At 42.6% G+C, this 18,806-nt stretch overlaps 3 protein-coding genes across 3 annotated transcripts in view; 2 read left to right on the forward strand and 1 right to left on the reverse strand.

The window, feature by feature from the left end:
• Positions 1–8,612, forward strand: part of LOC137595968 (integrin alpha-5-like) — a 31,305-nt gene extending 22,693 nt beyond the window's left edge. Inside the window, exons 20-30 of the mRNA XM_068316354.1 lie at positions 3,111–3,261; positions 3,487–3,579; positions 3,722–3,801; positions 3,921–4,001; positions 4,097–4,202; positions 4,350–4,508; positions 4,605–4,706; positions 5,717–5,830; positions 6,164–6,265; positions 6,360–6,482; positions 7,899–8,612. Of these exons, the coding sequence (XP_068172455.1) occupies positions 3,111–3,261; positions 3,487–3,579; positions 3,722–3,801; positions 3,921–4,001; positions 4,097–4,202; positions 4,350–4,508; positions 4,605–4,706; positions 5,717–5,830; positions 6,164–6,265; positions 6,360–6,482; positions 7,899–7,982 (1,195 nt within the window). The 3' untranslated portion in view covers positions 7,983–8,612. The remainder of the gene's footprint in view (positions 1–3,110; positions 3,262–3,486; positions 3,580–3,721; positions 3,802–3,920; positions 4,002–4,096; positions 4,203–4,349; positions 4,509–4,604; positions 4,707–5,716; positions 5,831–6,163; positions 6,266–6,359; positions 6,483–7,898) is intronic.
• Positions 8,613–8,918: 306 nt separating this feature from the next.
• fbxo2 (F-box protein 2) lies at positions 8,919–11,296 on the forward strand. Its single transcript, XM_068316356.1, has 6 exons — positions 8,919–9,156; positions 9,934–9,999; positions 10,176–10,302; positions 10,406–10,498; positions 10,575–10,713; positions 10,797–11,296. The coding sequence occupies exons 2-6, from the start codon at positions 9,963–9,965 to the stop codon at positions 10,929–10,931; spliced, it is 531 nt and encodes a 176-aa protein (XP_068172457.1). The 5' UTR covers positions 8,919–9,156; positions 9,934–9,962; the 3' UTR covers positions 10,932–11,296.
• A 270-nt stretch (positions 11,297–11,566) lies between these two features.
• On the reverse strand, positions 11,567–13,243 carry svbp (small vasohibin binding protein). Its single transcript, XM_068316357.1, has 3 exons — positions 13,009–13,243; positions 12,628–12,762; positions 11,567–12,539 (listed from the first exon to the last, which is right to left on the reverse strand). The coding sequence occupies exons 2-3, from the start codon at positions 12,739–12,741 to the stop codon at positions 12,453–12,455; spliced, it is 201 nt and encodes a 66-aa protein (XP_068172458.1). The 5' UTR covers positions 12,742–12,762; positions 13,009–13,243; the 3' UTR covers positions 11,567–12,452.
• Positions 13,244–18,806: the final 5,563 nt, after the last annotated feature.

The raw sequence follows: 18,806 nt of genomic DNA on the forward strand, positions 1-18,806 counted from the left end.
ACGTGTCCAAATCCTCGTCTGGTTATTCACTAAGACTCATAAAAAAAAAACTTCTTGTGATTGAAAATGTCAGCAAAGCCTCATAATATCCGCTAAATCCTTCACGCAGGATCGTTAGCGAGAGATAATCAATGACAGATAAATATTGTTGCTGAGATTATCCGAGGGGAGGAAACTGAAGGGCTGTGTTTACCCCTGTGAGTCATCTAAGACACGAACAATACATAGCTCGTAACATGCCATAACATGACACATGGGGAAAAAAAGTTTCTCCGTTCCTGGCGCGATCATTTACTCTTTAATTGATCACATATATCCTTCTTTGTGAATGGATTTCAGCCAGAGCCAAAAGCGAGCACACATGCTCAGCCCACCTCCTCCCAAAAAACCCCGTGGAGTGTTTTACATTATGCATCCACGTGACTTTTTTTTTTTTTTTCGTTCTTCTGCACAAATGCAATCAGTGCAAAAAAAAAAAAAAAAAGTCTCCATGAAAACTCACAGATCTGCATTTGTAGTTTCCGAATCAGCGAATCAAAGCTCTCCTGATGTTTTATTCGTCTTGATTCGTCTCTGGAGTGTGAGTCGTGTCCTCCAGCTCTGGTTATACTTTTAAAAGTTTTGTGATTCACTGTCAAATTGAACGTTTTTCTGGTAACAAATGGAAGCTGGTTCAGGTTGCCTTTGGACATCTGTTCGCTCTCTGCATCTGCTCCGTGTTGTTGTCGCGCCGCTTCCTCCCCATTGGCCAAAATTTGCCTGGTCCTCATTAAAAGTCATCTGGGGGACGTCGTACCTAGCGAATGGGGGGGGGGGGTCACAGCGTCCAGACCCTCCTAAGACGAGAGGAGGGTGGGTGGGGGGAATAATAGTGAAAGAAGAGCCCTGATCCTGACCCACAATCAGACCCCTTTCTCCTCTTTCTGCTCGATGGGACATGTGTTTATTACAACGCGTGGGTCCTGGGGGAGGCCTGGAGCCGGTGTCGAGATTTATCACCACGCGGCTTGAAGGCTGTTTGCATGGGGGGGGGGGGGTCGCTGCGAGACCACGTTATAAAGGTGGGGGTTTGTTTCCTGAGACAAATCACGGTTATCGGATTTTGGTCGCTTATAGACGAGTATTCAGGAGAGAATGGCCCTCTGGGACGCCCCCCCCCCGAAACAGAGGTGCCTTGTGTGGAACGTTTCACATCCCTGACTTTCAGTACAGTATTTTCCGCACTATAAGGCGCACCTAAAAGCTTTTAATTTCCTCAAAAACCAACAGTGCGCCTTACAATCCAGTGCACCTTATATATGATTTTTTTAAAAATATTTTTTTCATTTATTTATTTACTTTCAAAAAAATTTTTTTAACAAAAGAAATAGACCATTCATTGAAGGTGTGCCTTATAGTCCAGTGCGCCTTATAGTGCAGAAAATTCTGTACATTTGAAAGAGGCACAACGAATAAAAACCGGGACAGCGATGAGAGGCTAAAAATGGAAACTGCTGCTTTTCAGCTGTTTTTTTTGACAGCGATGGTTAAATAGTCTTTTCGAAGCCTGGGAAAAATAATGGTTGTGTAATAGATGCTCATGGGAAATACCACTTAAAACAACAACAACAACAACAACAGCAGCAAGAGTCAGTGACTCAGCCTCATGTCTGCATGCGAGTTAAATCACTACCAGCACGACAGCGAGGCTCTCTATCAGATATTAATGTAAAAAAACACAAACTTTTATTACTCTATTCTTCGATTTGAGTAAATCGGGATTTTTCTACGCAGGAATTACTCTCTGGTTTTCCGTCTGTTGTCTTCTGGCTGCTCTAACGTGACTCTCAGTTTCCGGATGAACACCAGTCAATATCTGTAACAATTCCCTCGCCAGCTTCCTGTTTTCACACATAGCTATTCAGAATCAAGTGACACCCTCACGCTGTTTCATGAGGATTTTAATATCCCTATGAATTTTTAAAAAAAATTTGGAGCCCTGGAAAAGGCTCCTGCCTTGTGGTGGTAGAGGATTAACATCCACCCGCACCCAAGCAAAACAAGAAAAACACCCAACTGCATCAGCTGGATAGTCTCTTTAAGTCATTTGTGGGATGTCATGATCAAATATCACATTTTAAAAAAGGATTAGAGAAAACTGTGCAACTGAAATATATGACTTCTCAATTGTTTAGCTTTAAAGCTGCACTGATCACTCAATATTTATTTATAAATTCTTTCATTCTTTCATTCATTCATTCATTCATTCATTCATTCATTCATTCATTCATTCATTCATTCATTTATTTATTTATTTATTTATTTATCAGCAGTGGATTATATGTAAATGTGCACCATAAAAAGTGGTCGGTTGTATCAGTGGCCGTAGTTGGCATTAGCATCTAAACAAGAAAAAGGTTGTTGAAAACCATGAAATTACTTAATTTTTCCAAAACGTTGCAAAAAAACCGGACTTTATTTAATTAGATTTTTTTCCGTTGTCACTCGACAGGAAATGAAAACACATTTGTTTTGAATGAGAATTGACGCAGCGAACACACAAGACTGATGGTCTGTTTCCATTCCAGGAGAAAGAGCAAACCTCTTCCCAGTATTAATACCATCACTTGTTCACATGATGGAATAATTACAACTTGTCTTATTAAAAAAAAATTCCAGAATTGGCTACGACTGATTTTGTTTCTTCTTCTTTGAGGTTTATTAGCGGTTGACATGCAAATGGTTTTTATTTCTAAGCTCCGCTCTGCAGCCATGCGTAACGCAACCGACTTCTGAAGGAACTGCAATTTACACACCGCAACTAGCCCGACTAGAATAAAGCCAAATATTCATAAATTTAATCAAATTTCAGCAAAAAAAAAAAAAAAAAAATCAGTGGAGGGAAACTTTTTTCTCTGCTCTTACTCTTGAAACTACCATAAAAGTTTAGTCGCTGGAAGACAGCAGTGAACCATAAAAGGAGACAAAACGCTTCTTATGAGCAGTGAAAACTGTTTCATGAGTTGTGTTTGCTTCTGTTAGCTTCACTGAAAGGGGCTCAGTGTGTCATGGAGACACACTGAGTAGATCAGTGAAAATATTCAGAGGCGTGATGTCACTTCCTCTCTCAGCGATAGGACGGAGGTCTACCTGGGCGACGAGAACCCCTTGAGTCTGACCTTCAACGCCAGGAACGAGGGCGAGGGAGGGGCGTACGAGGCCGAGCTCTACGTGGCGCTGCCCCCAGAGGCCGACTACAGCGGGATAACGCGCAACAACGAGGTGAGGCAGACGACTATCGGTGATTATTGATACTTCTTTACTGAATTATTTCTAATCTCCAACTTCAGTGCACTCTTCTGTTTCGTTTTCCAACAAAGTCGATGCACAGAAATACTATTACCAATATACCTAAAGCAAATTATAGATCATGCATTTATGTATCCGTTAACCTGAACACCTGAGGCGAACGTCTGACATCATTTGAGGTTTTTGTTTGGTCTCCAGAGCCTGAGTCAGCTGATCTGCAGCTACGAGGCAGAAAACAACACTCGCTATCTCCTGTGTGATCTGGGAAACCCCATGAAGTCTGGGACCAGCGTAAGCGCCGCCGACGCCCAAAGACGTTGTCTTTATCTGTTCTTAAGTCTCGGCAGTCTGAGGGCTGAGTGCACAGTAAAAAAAGAGCTGATAATGATGTTACTTGTCAAATTATTTGCATCTTTTGTGGTTGATTTCTTAGTTGTGGGCCGGGCTTCGGTTCACCGTTCCCAGACTGAAGGACACTCGCAAAACCATCGCGTTTGAGGTCCAGATTCGAAGGTAGGTCACCTTTCAGATGGTAAAATACAAAAATTTTGCTCCAAAGCGGCATTTTATATTTATGAAATTTGCAAGTATTAAAACAAAATCTTGATAAAAACTTCTTTTTTTTGCCATAGTAAAAATGCCAATAACTCAGAGAGCGAGGTGGTGCTGTTCGAGCTGGAGGTAACCGTGATGGCTAATGTCATCCTGCAGGGGTGAGGCGTCCTTAAAGACATCTTTGCATCACGGTTCTGATTATTTTGAATGTGTTGTTCCATGAGGAGATAACACTTTTGTGTTTCTGTTGTAGAGTTTCACGTCCAGATAAAGTCATCTTCCCCATCCCGAACTGGAGAGGCGGTCAGAGCCCGAGGGAGGAGCAGGACATCGGCCCGGAGCTCCAGCAGGTCTACGAGGTACCGTAGGCGGAGGTTTCTCACAAATCATCCGACCACGAAGCGAGATCATTTTATATTGGTTGAGAAATCTTAAAATAATTTTTTTCACATCTAATAACTTAAATCTTGACCCGTTTGCTATGATCTCCACGATTTCTGTTCCAGCTGGTGAATAACGGTCCCGGTATGGTCAGCCACTCCACCCTGAAGGTGAGGTGTCCCCTGAGGGCTCAGGGCCACGAGCTGCTCTTCCCCGTGAAGGTGTCCACCGAGGGGCCCCTGAGCTGCTCCTCCAAACACACCCTCAATGCACTGAAACCCAAGGTGAGGGGGCGGGGGGGTCGTCCCAGGGCTATTCCTGGCCTTCAACATTGGATTATGACTGCTAATGACTCTTGTGAATGTCCGGTTTGAATGCAGCTCCAGTCACTGGCGGCGGACGGCCCCACATCACTGAGGTCCGGCCCCGAGCATCGCACCCGGCAGAGGGAGCTGCAGTTTCTGGCCGAGCAAGGAAACCTGGTGAGACACCATGAAAAGAACAGATCCTGGAATCTCATATGTGTTCTACAAGTATATTACATTTCAGAACTCTTGTGCTTACTAAACTATTCATAGTGCTCAGATTAAATTTCCTCCATTGGATTTATCCCACTTGTTGCACCTCCCTGTGGTTTTATCCTCATGAACACCTGAAAACAGACTCAAACATTCCCATTTAATTCCATAAAATTAAAGCCTACCCAGATGCCTACATTTTAGCAGAACCTAAATGAGAGAGAGCTGATGACTGGTTTCTTTTTCTTTCTTTCTTTTTTTTTGCGTGTCTTGAAATCGTTGTGTTTAGACTAGCGCAGCTTAAAAGACGGGGAGCGAGCTGGAGCTCCTCCTCGTCAACTCGTCGCCCATGACGACTGCTGAGCTTGCTTTTCTTCATCCTCTTCCTTCCATTGCATTGTGGGTGGTGGGACGGTGTTGCTGTAGAGTTATTCCCTCCACAGCAGAGCCTCTGAAGTAGTTAGCGACTTTAGCATTGACTTTTGGGTGCCACTGGGTTTCCTACAGGAGTGAGGTTTCACTCAATCCCATTGGTGGGCTTTGGAAACACATGCGTGATGCTTAAACCAAAAAAGTCGACCAATTAGATTCCATAAAGAAACCGCTGTGGCCTTTGAACTTGACAAATTATATCCAATCCAAATTATAATGATATAATTTCTCTCAGTGGAGGAAACGGATGGACAGTAATGAGCTCTGGGAAGCGTCTCCTGCTGCTCGCTGAAATTGTTTGTGAGATGAAGTTAATTCAATTTTGAGAGTCGCAGGACTGCTGTTGTGCAGCTTACATCGCTTGCAGTAGTTTGATAATCTAACCAAAAGTCAAACGTGTTCACGAGTGAAACTGTTGGATAAAAGCTTGGATAAAACTGCATTCCTTTAAATGTTAAGGGTGTGAATAGATGCTGATGTTGCGTCATGTGTGTGTGTGTGTGTGTGTGTGTGTGTGTGTGTGTGTGTGTGTGTGTGTGCAGTCGTGCTCCTCGGTGGAGTGCTGGCAGCTGCAGTGTGATGTGGGGCTGCTGGATTGGGGCGATAGCGTCATCCTGGCCGTTCGCTCCAGGATCTGGGCTGAAACCTTCATGGAGGTGAGATTGCTGGAACACGCTGCTCTGCACTCATTTCTGTTAGTATAACACACTCAGATCAAGAGGGCAGCCTGGGCCGGATGGGAAAACTGATGTGAGCTGTGTTTGGGTGCTGCCTTCTGCTGGTGAGATCCCAGAACTACAACGAAAGGAAGCATGTCCAGTAAAACACCACGTGATCGTCTTCCTGTTGTGGTCATTTTAAGTTTGTAATCATATAAAATCATAAAAGAAAGGAATAAACGCCCCATTGAAAGTATTCTCACTTTAAAACGAGACTTAATGGTGTTTTATGCGATTAAAATTATATTAAAATAACTGCTTTTTCCACAGAGGCCCCATAAGCAGCACATTCTCGAGTGCTCTGTCCACTACAAGGTGGACAGGATGCCTTATTCTATTCCTCCCAAATTTAAGCCATCGGTAACAAAAAAGGTAACTTGAACGAACTAAAATCTTTTATTCATATCAGCGTTAATTAAAGGTGTAGAGATCTGAGGCTCATGTGAGTGCTGTGTTTTCTGCTCAGGTGGTGACGGCGGTGACGTGGAACAAATCTGATGGTTTGTTCTTAGTTCCAGTGTGGATTATCATCCTCGCCATCCTGGTGGGATTGCTATTACTGGCCCTGCTCATATATCTCCTATACAAGGTAGGCTAATGCTTTCTGGTCTTTCTATCCTCTCCACTTCTGCGGGGTGGACAGTAACGGAGTAAATTTACTTAAGTACTGTACTTAAGTACAGATTCTGAGGATTTTTACTTTACTCAAATACTAGAATTCTTTCATACTTATTACTCATACTTGAATACATTTCCGAGGCAAAGATTTTAACTGTTACTCGAGTTAATTTCTGAGAAGGCTCATGAATACTCGTTACTTTTAGGTTTGCCTGTTGTTGTTTTTTTTGTGCCCCCCCCCCCCCCCTCTAAAATGCAATTAGCCACAAGCAGTGTTCGTCAAAGAAGGAAACCTATCACAGTATACATTTTCAACTGGGATTTATGTAAAAGCGGAAATACGTCATCCCTACCCAATGAGCTCAAAACAAGACCGCGACTGCTGAAGAAGCCTCCGTTGAATCTGATGAACACGATGAGCCGGAGTTTTATGAGGCGGAGGAAGAAAACCCATGGCCTCATCTTAAAGATATGTTCGAGTTTGTAGAAGTGAAAAAGGACAACGTGGACTCAGACAAGAAAAAGTACATTTTCAAATGCTTATTGTGTTCGCTGAAGAAAAACTGACAAAAGTCACACCTAAAGACCTCTGGTCACTTAATTTTACAGTACTACAGACTGACAGAGACTGGCGGACACAGGGCCAGAGAGGCACAGACTGGGGGGCAGGGGGAGACACACAGATTGGGGGGGGGGGGGGGGGCAGACAGTCTGGGGGAGACAAATATTGTGGTACTGGGATATGTCCTTCCTGTAAACATTGAGTTGTTGAAAGCAGAGATTTAGTTTGTTGTAAAGCAGTGGTTCTCAACCAGCAGTCCACCAGGGTGTCCTTTAGGGGTTCCAGTTGGGCCCCAGTTAAACCAGTTGGCTGGGCCTGTATGGCTCCATTTGGTCTTGTGTGTGTATGGAAGGGGGGAATTGTTTAATAATGTGAAAAGGACATAATTGTCCTCTTTGATGATTCCATTAATTTTATTTCCATTTTTATAGATGTTGGGGAAGGCTTGGTACAGTATAACATAATGGTTCTACAGGCAAGCACATCAGTGCAGGTGGTTTCAAAGAGTTTTCTCTGAAACAAGAGATACAAGGTACTATGCGTATATAAAATTGTAAAATGACAGTAATTCAGTCAGGTCCATTCTCATCAAAGATAAAAAAAATAGGAATTAACTCTTACTCTTACTTTTACTATAAGTACATTTAAAAGCAAGTACTTTTTTACTCTTACTCAAGTAATGTATTGACTGGGCTACTCTTACTTGTAGCAGAGTAAATTTTGACCAGAAGTATTTGTACTCTTACGCAAGTACTGGGGTCAAGTACTCTGTCCATCTCTGTCCGTATCCATATTTAATGTCTCTCTCTACACGTTCCCTTCCAGATGGGCTTCTTTAAACGGTCGGACCCGTACGGTACAACCATGGAGAAGGCCCAGCTCCGACCCCAGGCATCCTCTGAAGCTTAGGTCCAAAAGGAGGAGCCTCCAACGCAGCTGTTCCGAGGAACTGGAATTATCGCATTCCCTAACGTATTAGGAATCTTGCTAAATCGGCAGCCCATGTACGAAGGGACACTTATGGGTGCTGTATCACTGGAAAACACAATATCTGGTGCTGCAATAATACGCCAAAGCAGAACAGGCCAAGGGAGGGGTCACATGCAGACGGATATGCACTATCGTTTAGGAAAAAAATTTGTTCAATCAGGATGAAATATTTGGAGCTTCTGCAAGAACGAGCGATAAGGGTTAGAGTTTTATGAGTTTGACGCGGCGGGGAAATGTTTTGTTGGAAAATATTCCTCACATTCAATGATGGTGACCTTGAAAAAGAATTTTACAGCCCATGTTGTTACAGGGAGGGGGGAATGCACCAGTTTTATTTATGGCACAATGTTTTTCCAAATGATTGTTGAGTGTTGTACTGTAAATGTCTGCAGGGCAATCCTGATGAAACTGCAATGTTTAACTTGAATGATTCCTCTCCCATATTGGGAGGTATTTCTGTGTATGTTGTACTGTATGTAATGTATTCATTGTGTTATGACCCATTGGTGTTGTGGCCCAGAATAAAGCCTAACGTGTACCCGCCCAAAACGTCACAAGATTGTTTGCCCTCATTTTTTTTAACTGATATTTTAGTTGTTGCATCGCTTCTGATTGTTTGCACAGAATGTTTCAATCGTGTCTACACAAACACAAGAAGTTGTCTTCAAATGGATGAAGAGGAATGAATGAAGAGGAAACTGCTTCATTTACTAGTCTGCACCCTCAACACATAAGAGAGCATGAAATACCCACAATCCTTAGAGGATGATCCAGCTAAGCTAACAGGAACCCCCCCCCCCCCCTTGCCTTGACCTGCATGTTCTCCTCTGCTGTGAGTGAGTCGTGTCTTGCTGACATTTGTGCTGAGTGTTCATGCGTGCTTCTGCTGAGTTCTGCTGGATGGATGCTCCATTCCAACCTGCAGATTGGCTGTTTTGTTCCTCTCCTCCCCCCTCTCTCCCTCTCCCCTCTCCCTCACTGCTTGTGTGTCTCTGGCTATAAAAAGGCACACCGTCATAGGGCCGCTATCCCACAGAAACACAGGAAGAGCAGACGCACACCAGACGTTAGACTGCACCTATCTTCCCTGGCTGTGAGTATCACGTTTTTTCTGCTGTATTTGTGCGCCTTTACATCACTGCATGCCTTGAATGTGAATGTAGGCCAACTTTAATAACACTGGGCCTACAGTGTGAGGTGACTCAGCTGATTTGATATTCTGCAGGACGACATTGCAACTATTTGCTGCCAAAATATCTGCAGATAAAGTTTCTCTGCAGGAATAAAAACCAAACTGCTATTTCCATTTTCTGAATTAGTCTTCGTTTGTGTCGTCGGTTCGTTAACATTCACACACACACATCTCTATTGTGCTCAGATTGGATTTATTGTGTCACTCAGGACTCCCTCAAGCAGCCCCTTGAACCAATGGTGTCTATGGTAACCGGCCATCCCGGTTTGTTTTCCTGCTGAGTGGTGTGTTTGATGAGAGCTTGATCCTCTGTGATGCCGCCCTATTCATGCAAAGAGAGTTGGATCTGTTTTAGTGTGTGTGTCAGCAGATGGGGTATTAGTGTTCGGTTTTGGATGCATGGAGGGAGGCAACCCGATCGGGTTTGGGACCCCGGGCTCGTCCTCGTATAGGGCCTGTTTTTGATTTAAAGCTTTTCAGTCCTGCTGGAGTGAACGCCGTCTGTCTGAGGCTTTTTTTTTTTTTTTAAATTTCACGGTGGAATTATCTTCATTTCCTCTTTGATTTAATTTCCATTCAAATAAAAACTTGGGTTTAGAGGCGGTGCATGGGATCCAGATAGAAACTGCGTTACGTGAAGTTATTGATTATTGATCTGCGTTGCTGTCTCCTGTGCAGACCCTTTCTTTTCTGTAAAATCTGCAAAAATGTCCAGAAACCTCTTGAAGAATCCCTACGGAGAAGGTAAGTCTTCAACTTTTCACAGATTTCTCAAAAACTGTGTTTGCAAATGAAACATTTTAAAGTTTTCCTGTGATTGAATGAATAATATTCATGCACATTCTTTTTAAAGAGCAGCGAAGTGCATGTTCACATATTTAAACATGTTGGGTGATTGGAAGACTTTTCCTTTCCTTCAGAGGAGCTGGAATTCTGGGACCTCACGGAGAACGGAGGGAGTCAGTGGAAGGTGGAGGACATGCCAGGAGACTGTGGCTTCGACTTCTGCATCGATGGAGTGACCAAATACTTTGCAACTTCTTTTGAGTGAGTGTTTAAGGAAAAAAAACCACACAAACCCTCACTCCAGTATGTGACACTATTTCTCATCCATTTAACACTAAACCTGGTTTCTAACTGCGTGTCGCAGGTTGTGTTTGAAGAGACAGGTGATCGACTTGTTGGCAGAGGGTTTCTCTGTTGATCAGCTGGACGCTCAGCCTTCTGTGATGGTGGAGGACTGGTAAGAGGGAGATGGACTCCTCAGCTCCTCCTCTGAGTGAATCGTGTTTCTGACTAACAGGCGACTCGTCCTTCAGGTACTGCGGGAGGACGGATTGCGGCTGTACCTATCAGATGACCACGTGTCTGCTGGATGAGAATCACGAGGTCATACAAGAGTTCAAACCTGAGGAGGTGACTCTGGACCCCGACAGTGACGACTGCTCGTGGAAGCAGGTACACAGAGAGGGGGGATGTCCTGGGACCCCATTGGAAACCAGAAGTATTTGTTCACCACCCTGTTTCTGTTCCAACCCTAGATCAGCCACACATTTTCCGATTACGGCCCCGGATTGCGTCTCATCTCCTTCGAACACGGAGGACACGACACCAAGTTCTGGGACGGGTGGTTTGGGGTCCGGGTCACCGGGAGCTCCATCACTGTCGACGCCTGAAGGAGACAGGAAGCTGAGAGATGAAGGTGGAGAGGCTCCGGATTTTAAAAGTAGATTCTCAAGTTTTACCAGGACCAGCTTTGCCTTAAGCACTCGGCGTCGCATGTGCAATGCTATTCATGCTGGGGGGGAAACACGCTGCTGCCATGGAGACCATAGCTGCACCACTGTAAAAAAAAACAGAAACTCTAACACGATGGCGGTGGCATGTTGCCTTTACTAACCTCAAAATACTAAAATTGCTGCTTGCAACAACACAGTCATTAATCATTCTCTTAAGTACTACCTCTGCATGGTGACTTACCCTGGATGAACTGAAATAAATGGTCATCTGCTGTAAATAACCGCCTATTTTGTCCAGCTGAACTTCCAAAGATCTAATTAAGTGCTTTTTCGGATCCTTCATCTCAATACGAGTGAGTTCCACACACAGAACTTCCTTTGTGCGACACAGTTATCTTCCCGTGTTCCAGTAAATTAATCTTCTCCTGGTTTTTCTGATGCATTCCTTGAAACTAATTCAATGTTATTCTCTTTTATAACAATTTTGTGATGATTTTCAAGATACCCGGATCCAGGTTTTCACTAAATACCTCCTCAAATTGGCTTCAACCAATCATAAAAATGTCTTTGTTTAACAAACCATCACATAAACAAACATGTAAAAACTCACTTTTATTTTCACTCAGTCAAAATGAAACAACAAAACTGGAAGTCGCTTGAATTGCAAAACATGAATGTGACATTAAAATGCATTATTTTTTTCAAGTAAAACCCCATCAGCACCGCCGACAATGTCGGCCACAGTGAGCATTGGGAGTTTCATCAGAGTTTTCTTTCACGTAGATCACAAAGCAGAAAGATTGTTGCTAAAGTAACATATCCCTGCCTCAGTAACACAAGTGTAAAAATCATAGAAAACTTAAAAAAACAAAAACAAAGAATGTTTCATTTCATTTTGTCTTTAGCACAAAAACAAGTCAATTAATTTGTTTGTGTCAGTTAACACATTTTAAATACAGGCTTTAAAGAAAGCACCTTTTTTAAATATATTATCACAGGTTTCATCACATATGACTGTACATCTAAAACCAGTGGTGTCGCTTTGGCTCCAGTCTTCAAGAGCTACTTCAAGAGGCTTTCAGTTAATTTGATTGTTTGTTGGATGTTTCCTCTTTACAAAGTCAAAAATAACTTCAAATGTTTTGCTGATAACTTAATGTTTTTGAGTTAGTGGACACCACATAATCTGAAAAGCTAATGGAACCGTGGTTCATATTTAAGTGCAGGGATTGTCACTGACGTATCCCGTCAGTAGGACTTTTGAACAATTTATTTTGAACATTTTAACTTTCACACAACAACCAGATCACTTTTTAGTAACCGTACTCTGGTATAATCAGGTTAGGGAGAATCAGAAACTTGAGGATGGGGACAAAAAGTGTGTTTTAGGACGTGTGCTGATGTAATGTTGGTAACTGTGTGCATACAGGATTTCTCTGGTAGATAATCTGGAATCCATCACTCTCCTTGTGACTGCATCTGTTTACAAAAGGTTTCAAACTGCTGCTGCTCCAACTCTGTCATCACTTTGTTTAAAGCATAAATCTGTGGATGAAAAATGGGATAAAATAAACACCTTTGACTTCACCGGACCGAGAACTGTGGGACAACCTGGTGGAACCAGTGACGTCACCTCGGCTCTCTGTCGCTGCTTGAGCTCCTGCTGTGCGGATTTGTGCCTGACCCGGTCCCCTCTGGTCGGCGTGGTGTTCAGCTTCGGCTTGTCTTTACGACAGGCAGGCTCCATGTCAGCGGCGCTCTGAACAACCTGGAAGGTTTGACCGATATTTACACACGAGAAACCCTTTAAAAAAAAGCGTAATTTAGTGGTAAAATACGGCTTAGCGTTAGCAGAACCCGACCAGCAGCAACAATCAAGCAGTCAGATGAAGTTTAGCTAGCCACAAGTTAGCCGGGGCTTCTCGCTAGCAAGATACCCGATTAAGTTTTGGATTAGCAATCCCACCAACGATATATCTATTTTTTAAGTTATTCTAGATAATTTTGCACTTACCGGTAAAATATAAAAACAGACAAAATAATACAAGTGAGTGAATGTTAGTCTGGCTCTTGCTAGTTGTTGTTAGCCCAGCAGCGAACAGCTGTTCCCACAGTGTCACCGATAAACACATCCGACTTTCCACAATGACAAAGGTTCCGGCTCTGCTTGATATTTTTAGTTGTCTAGGTTATGGTTATCCAAGCTGTTTAAGAAACTTTCTTGAATTCCAGTGTCCAGTCTTTGGATTTGTAATGAAGTGTGTACTTCTGACTGTAATGTATTTATGCCTGCTGACACAAACATTTCACTAGCACTAGACTATCTGGGTTATTTTTAATATTCTCATAGCATCATTATATGCAATTTAAAGTCTCTGCAAGCTTTCTTTTTTGTTGTTGTTGTTGTTTATATGTAACCTCACGGTTCTTTAATGTTTTAAAATCCGGTGTAAACTTGGTGGCAAACACTCACCGACTTGGTCTTGACAGCTTTGATGTTGTTGTTGGATTTCATTTTTCGCCTGGGGGCTCCCATCCGCGATCTTGACCGTGCAGCAACATTGCGTGAAGAATATTGTCCCTTTTTCACAACCAAACTTCGCTTAGATGAACGTGGCTTTGACGTTATCTTACGGCTCCCAGCCGCACGGTTCTTTCCGCCATTAGAACCGGTGGGTCCCTCTTTTGACGCGTCCTGCTTCTTACTGCGCCGTGCGCACCCATCCTGCGCGCCAACACCTGCGCCTCCGACCCCAGCTTCCCGTGCATTCAACGCACCGACCTGATTCTTTGGTTTAGCAGAAAGTTCCAAAGCAGATAGACGGCGATTTAATTCCGAAGCGATAGAACTGAGATTTTCCCCAACATCGGCCTGGAGGTGCATCGCGTCCATCGTAGCGCACACCTCAGCGCACAGCTGATCCATCCTCCCGAGTAAGACGGAGGCGTCTACTTGGGAAGTAGACGGCGGCAGCTCATCCAGGTAGTGAGAAACAAATCTGGGAAGGTTTTCCTCACATTCATTTATCACTTTGAGACAACTCTTTATGTTGTCGGCGTCTTTCTGTGTCCCTTCATGGGAGACGCACAGATGCGTCGTGGGGCAAAGTTCAAACAAAACTTTCTTTGACGACTCGATCCACTCAGGGTCAAAATGTTTAGTGACCAAAACAACGATCTCATCTTGACTCAGTGTCTTCATTTTAACAACCAGGAAGTTTAGCAACTCGTCCTCCACAATAACTGTACCATCAGTAGTCCTATAAATCTCTGGTTTCGTTCGGTAGTTAGTCTTTTTTATATCCATGTTCTCAGGCGTGTGTCGAACAGAGTAACTGGTCTAGAGAAGTCCACGGACTAATGACTCAAAAACCATTAAAAAAAACTTAAAAGACTAAAGATATAAAAGCCATAAAAACATAAAAGCCATAAAACAACAGCAAAACAACATTTCAATAATAATAACTGGGATAGGTCCCAGCTCCCCGTGACCCGCTGCGGCGGAAACAGCAGTAGAAGATGGATGAATAATAATAATAATAATAATAATAATAATGATAATAATAGGATATCATAGAAATGTTGCTCCTTGGGTAGATTACATTATTACGACCACCATGTCTGGAATTCCACTCAATTCTTTCATAATAAGAAAAATCCCGCAGTTGGATGTTTTCAAACTTTATAAGCCACGTCAGGAATGTGTTCAATCAATTAGGTGGTTACATTCTCGCTCTGTATTCATTATTATGTCGGCAAAACTGTGAATTTGTAAGATGAAGTAAATCTTTTTATGACAAGATGAATGTTCTGTATTCATTTGGGTAATTTAGGTTTTCAACTAAAGCAGAAGAATTATTCTAATGATTTATTTCATCCTCTCCACGGCGCTGTAACCAGGTCTGACCACTAGATGTCACTCTTGTATAACAGCACAAATATCCACTAGCCTTAAAACGCAGATATTCCAGCCTGCAGAGGCGCAAAATTAATTCTTTCGAACAAGAGTTTGACAAGACAGCCCCAGATTACTTTTTTCTGTTGAAGTCTTACCCTGATCTCAGTATTTATTAGCAAAATATGAGAATTTTCACAATGAAAATGTTCTCCTAACTACCCCTATTTTCACTTTTGATTTAGAACAGTAAAGCGATAAGATCTGTAGTTTAGAGATTTTTCCTCAGGGCACAGCTTCAGAGCATAAATCAGATGGGTGAAGAGTGATCCTGACACCAACTGAAGGGTGGTCCAGAACACATTAATCACCTCAGAAACAATAACAATCATGAAAGGAAAGAATCATTAAACACTCATACATAAAACATAGAAATCATCCAACCAGACGCAGCTATCCTGGAAGACACCGATGGTCTTTGGTGTTGTTGTGAACCTGAGTCTGAATGAGTGCATGTGTGCCCTCTGGCAATGCTACGCCACAGAGATTTATCGTGCGGCATACCAATGGTTTACCTGGATTTATCCTCCAACTACAGGAGAGCGCTCTCCCTTGAAATAATATCCTGCCAAGAACAACGTCTGCTGCAGACAACAGTCAGACCTGTTGGTCCATATGCGGAGCAGCATAAAGGAAAAAACACACTTATATAAAGAGTGATCGTCAACAGCAGAGGATAACTCTCATCCCTCCACTTACAAACCATCACTTTTTGGTGGAAACACATCTAAAAGTTGCTAGGATCTAATTTAATATGAAACCATGTCATTTGTTTTGCTGCTGTATTTTTTTTTATCACATGCTAGCCAGTTTTGTGAGATATAAATCTAATGTTTAAACACCCAGTTTAAAAATAGGATTAAAAAAATTCCTATGATATGATCGGTTATTTATGAAGTCATCGCAGCTGTCAGGAAAGTATGCCACCCAGGGAAGATCCATTGAGGCCGACAACCCAGTACCGACCACACGGTTTGACTGATGAGATTAAATCACCTTCAGTCATTACGTTGACGCTCTTACCCACATTCAGTTGTTGAGATCATTCTTTAGAGGGCTCAATGGCTTTCTAGTTGGACGTACAATACATGTTGTCCTCTTTAAAGACTAGGAAAGGAAGTCATTTGATATTTATTTCACTTATTATACTTATGCCATTATTGAAACTGAGAAAATGGTGAAATCACAGCAAAAAGTTTAGACAGGGTAGGAAACAATAGAAGCACACAAAACAGGTTATAAACATGCCGGCAGTTTAGATTTATTATCTAAAATGCTCTTTTGAGATGAACATAACTGCAGAAAATGTGTTGGAGATGTTGATGATAATTCGTCCTGGCACTAAAGTGTAACCAGGAAGTGAATTAGCCAATTAACCTTTAGCTTGGTAAAGTTAAGGGCATGTTGAAGCATAGCTGAAAACACTTCGAAGGAGACTTTTCAGAAACAAACGCGACAATAGAAGAGGAAGTAGAAGTCTTGTGTTTTAAAGGAGCGAAGGAGCAGCAGACAGAAGTAAACCAGATGAGAAGGTTAAGAAATAAAGGAAGAGAAGATGGAGAGATGGTTTAAGGTTTTTAGAAAGGCAGAGAGAGTCTTGGGGGGTGAGTAGTGTGGAGAGACGGGCCAGGGAGACGGGTGTGTGTTAGGAGCCTTGTTCCTCTAAATTAGACTCTCTCTCTCCAGGGGGAAGCACAGCTCTGACTGCTCTTTCACACCAGCAGCCCTGAACACACAAACTCACCACAATCTCCTAACCCTGCTCGCCAGTTCACTGCCAAAACACACACACACACACAGACACACACACACACACACACACACACACACACACACACATAAGCGAAATGTGCATGAGTCCCCGTAGAAACGCACACACAAAGTCGCTCAGACCTAAAAATACACACCGTGGTGACTGCTCCCAAAATAACTGGACACACAAGCACATGCTAATACATGCTGGCTGTACATGCGTCCACAAAGGCCCATATGAATGAACATGCTGGGACACGAACATGACGGGGGGGGCTTCAAACTTGAACCCTAACAGACCAGCAGACGCAAAAAAGAAAAAAAATGTGACCTGATAAGCTAGGGTCAGTTTGAGGGATGCAGAACACAAACGTCACACTCTCAACCCGGCCAGCTTGTTTTTGAGGTTTCTCTTTTTTTTTGGAAGACTCTAAAGATTTTCAGCTTTTATGCCTGTTTAACACCAATCTACCTGACGCTCACAGACGTCCAAGTTGAGTCTCAAGTCCTTGCAGCCAAGTCCAACATAAGTCTGTGATGTTAAGTCCAAGTCAGGTCTGACTTACATGATTTCATGTTGAGTCTAAACGGCTTGAGCCAAAGTTTTATTAAAATCATGTCAAGTCTAGAAGTCAGAGTCAACAGGGTAGACCTAATAATTGAATAAAATTCAAGTTATGATGTCTTCCAGCCTCTTCCTTGATATTACAAGATTGAAACCTGATTTCAAGTCCAAGTCTGACACTGGAGTTCTTAGTCTGGTTGTTTTAATTTTGTACAGAATTAAGTTTTAACTCTCAACCCTGTTGATAGATCGAGTCATCTTGCAAAACTGCCAATTTGACTTCCTCTGAGAAAATGGATCTTGGGCCAGAATAGAGTCTAGAATAAGAAATCTTTTAACAAAAATTCATAGTAGACATTTTTGTAAATTTGTCACAGAACAAAACAGGGTTTGTATCTATTAGTGGATGCAGTTTGGTGCAGGCTGAAGTTAAAATCAAGGTGCATGAGATACTTGGGTTTCATAGTGGGATGGGATGCCCTTTAAGTTATGGCTACATGGCATGAACAACTTCCACCAAGGCATTTATGTGTACACCTGTGTTGGTTTGTTTCTTTGCCAAGTGGATCGTGCTAAAAAATACCGTAGAGGTTCCATGAAACTTGATGGAAAGTTGGGGCATTGACCAGGAAAGTGTAGAAAAAACTTTCTCCTCTTGGCTATGACCATAATCTCTAAAAAGTAGTTATACAGTACAAGGATTTCTGGCTTTCAGTGTTAGCATGTTGATGGTTGTCATGCTTAGACAATGTTGTTTCTGTGGTCCAGTGTGGTAGAAGTCGTTGGAATGCCTCGGTGCTGTTACATTGATCCATCTCCATCTTCTCAGAGACAGTGACTACTTGTGAACACAGGGTGGAAATCCTACGTCTACAGATCCTTAACGTCTGTATTTAACAAACGACAGCAGTCGGCCCCCCCTCGTCATCATCAGGATCTTCCTGGAGTCTGAGCGACTTTAGACCTTAATCTCCTGTCTCCTCTTTTGGTCTCTCACATTGCAAAACAGACTCCCTCCAGTATGTGTTCATAGTTCTCTCATGTACATGTCCACCAGAGGTTATATATAAACCAGTCTCTCCCTTGACAAATATAAAATGCTTATGCTTACATCATAAGGTTTTATTTTAACATCTACCAAGGCGGTTATGTTTGTGCTGGTGTCGGTTTGTCTGTTTGCTCAGAAAGTTGTGAATGGGTTTCATGACACTTTTTGGAGAGTTAAAGGCCGACTCTACAAAACCATTGGTGTTGCCCCTCCCGGATGTTGGGTGAGAAAACTGGTTTTGGGTCGAAAATAATTAAATACGAGCTGCAACTGATTCTTTTAGCAAGAAAGGGAGGGCACCAGACAGCTTTTAGCATTTAGCTCCATTACAGATTTTTTTTATAGAAAAGGAAGGTGCGCCTCAGGAATCCTGAAGTGCATCCATTTGTTTTTCAATAGAACATGAAGGCCACGTTAACACAGCTGTGAACCAGGTAGTCACACTGATCAGACCCACTCGTTTGTAGTTTCCCGAACAAAGTTAACACAGAT

This window comes from Antennarius striatus, chromosome 5 (assembly GCF_040054535.1).
Source record: "Antennarius striatus isolate MH-2024 chromosome 5, ASM4005453v1, whole genome shotgun sequence".
NCBI lineage: Eukaryota > Metazoa > Chordata > Actinopteri > Lophiiformes > Antennariidae > Antennarius > Antennarius striatus.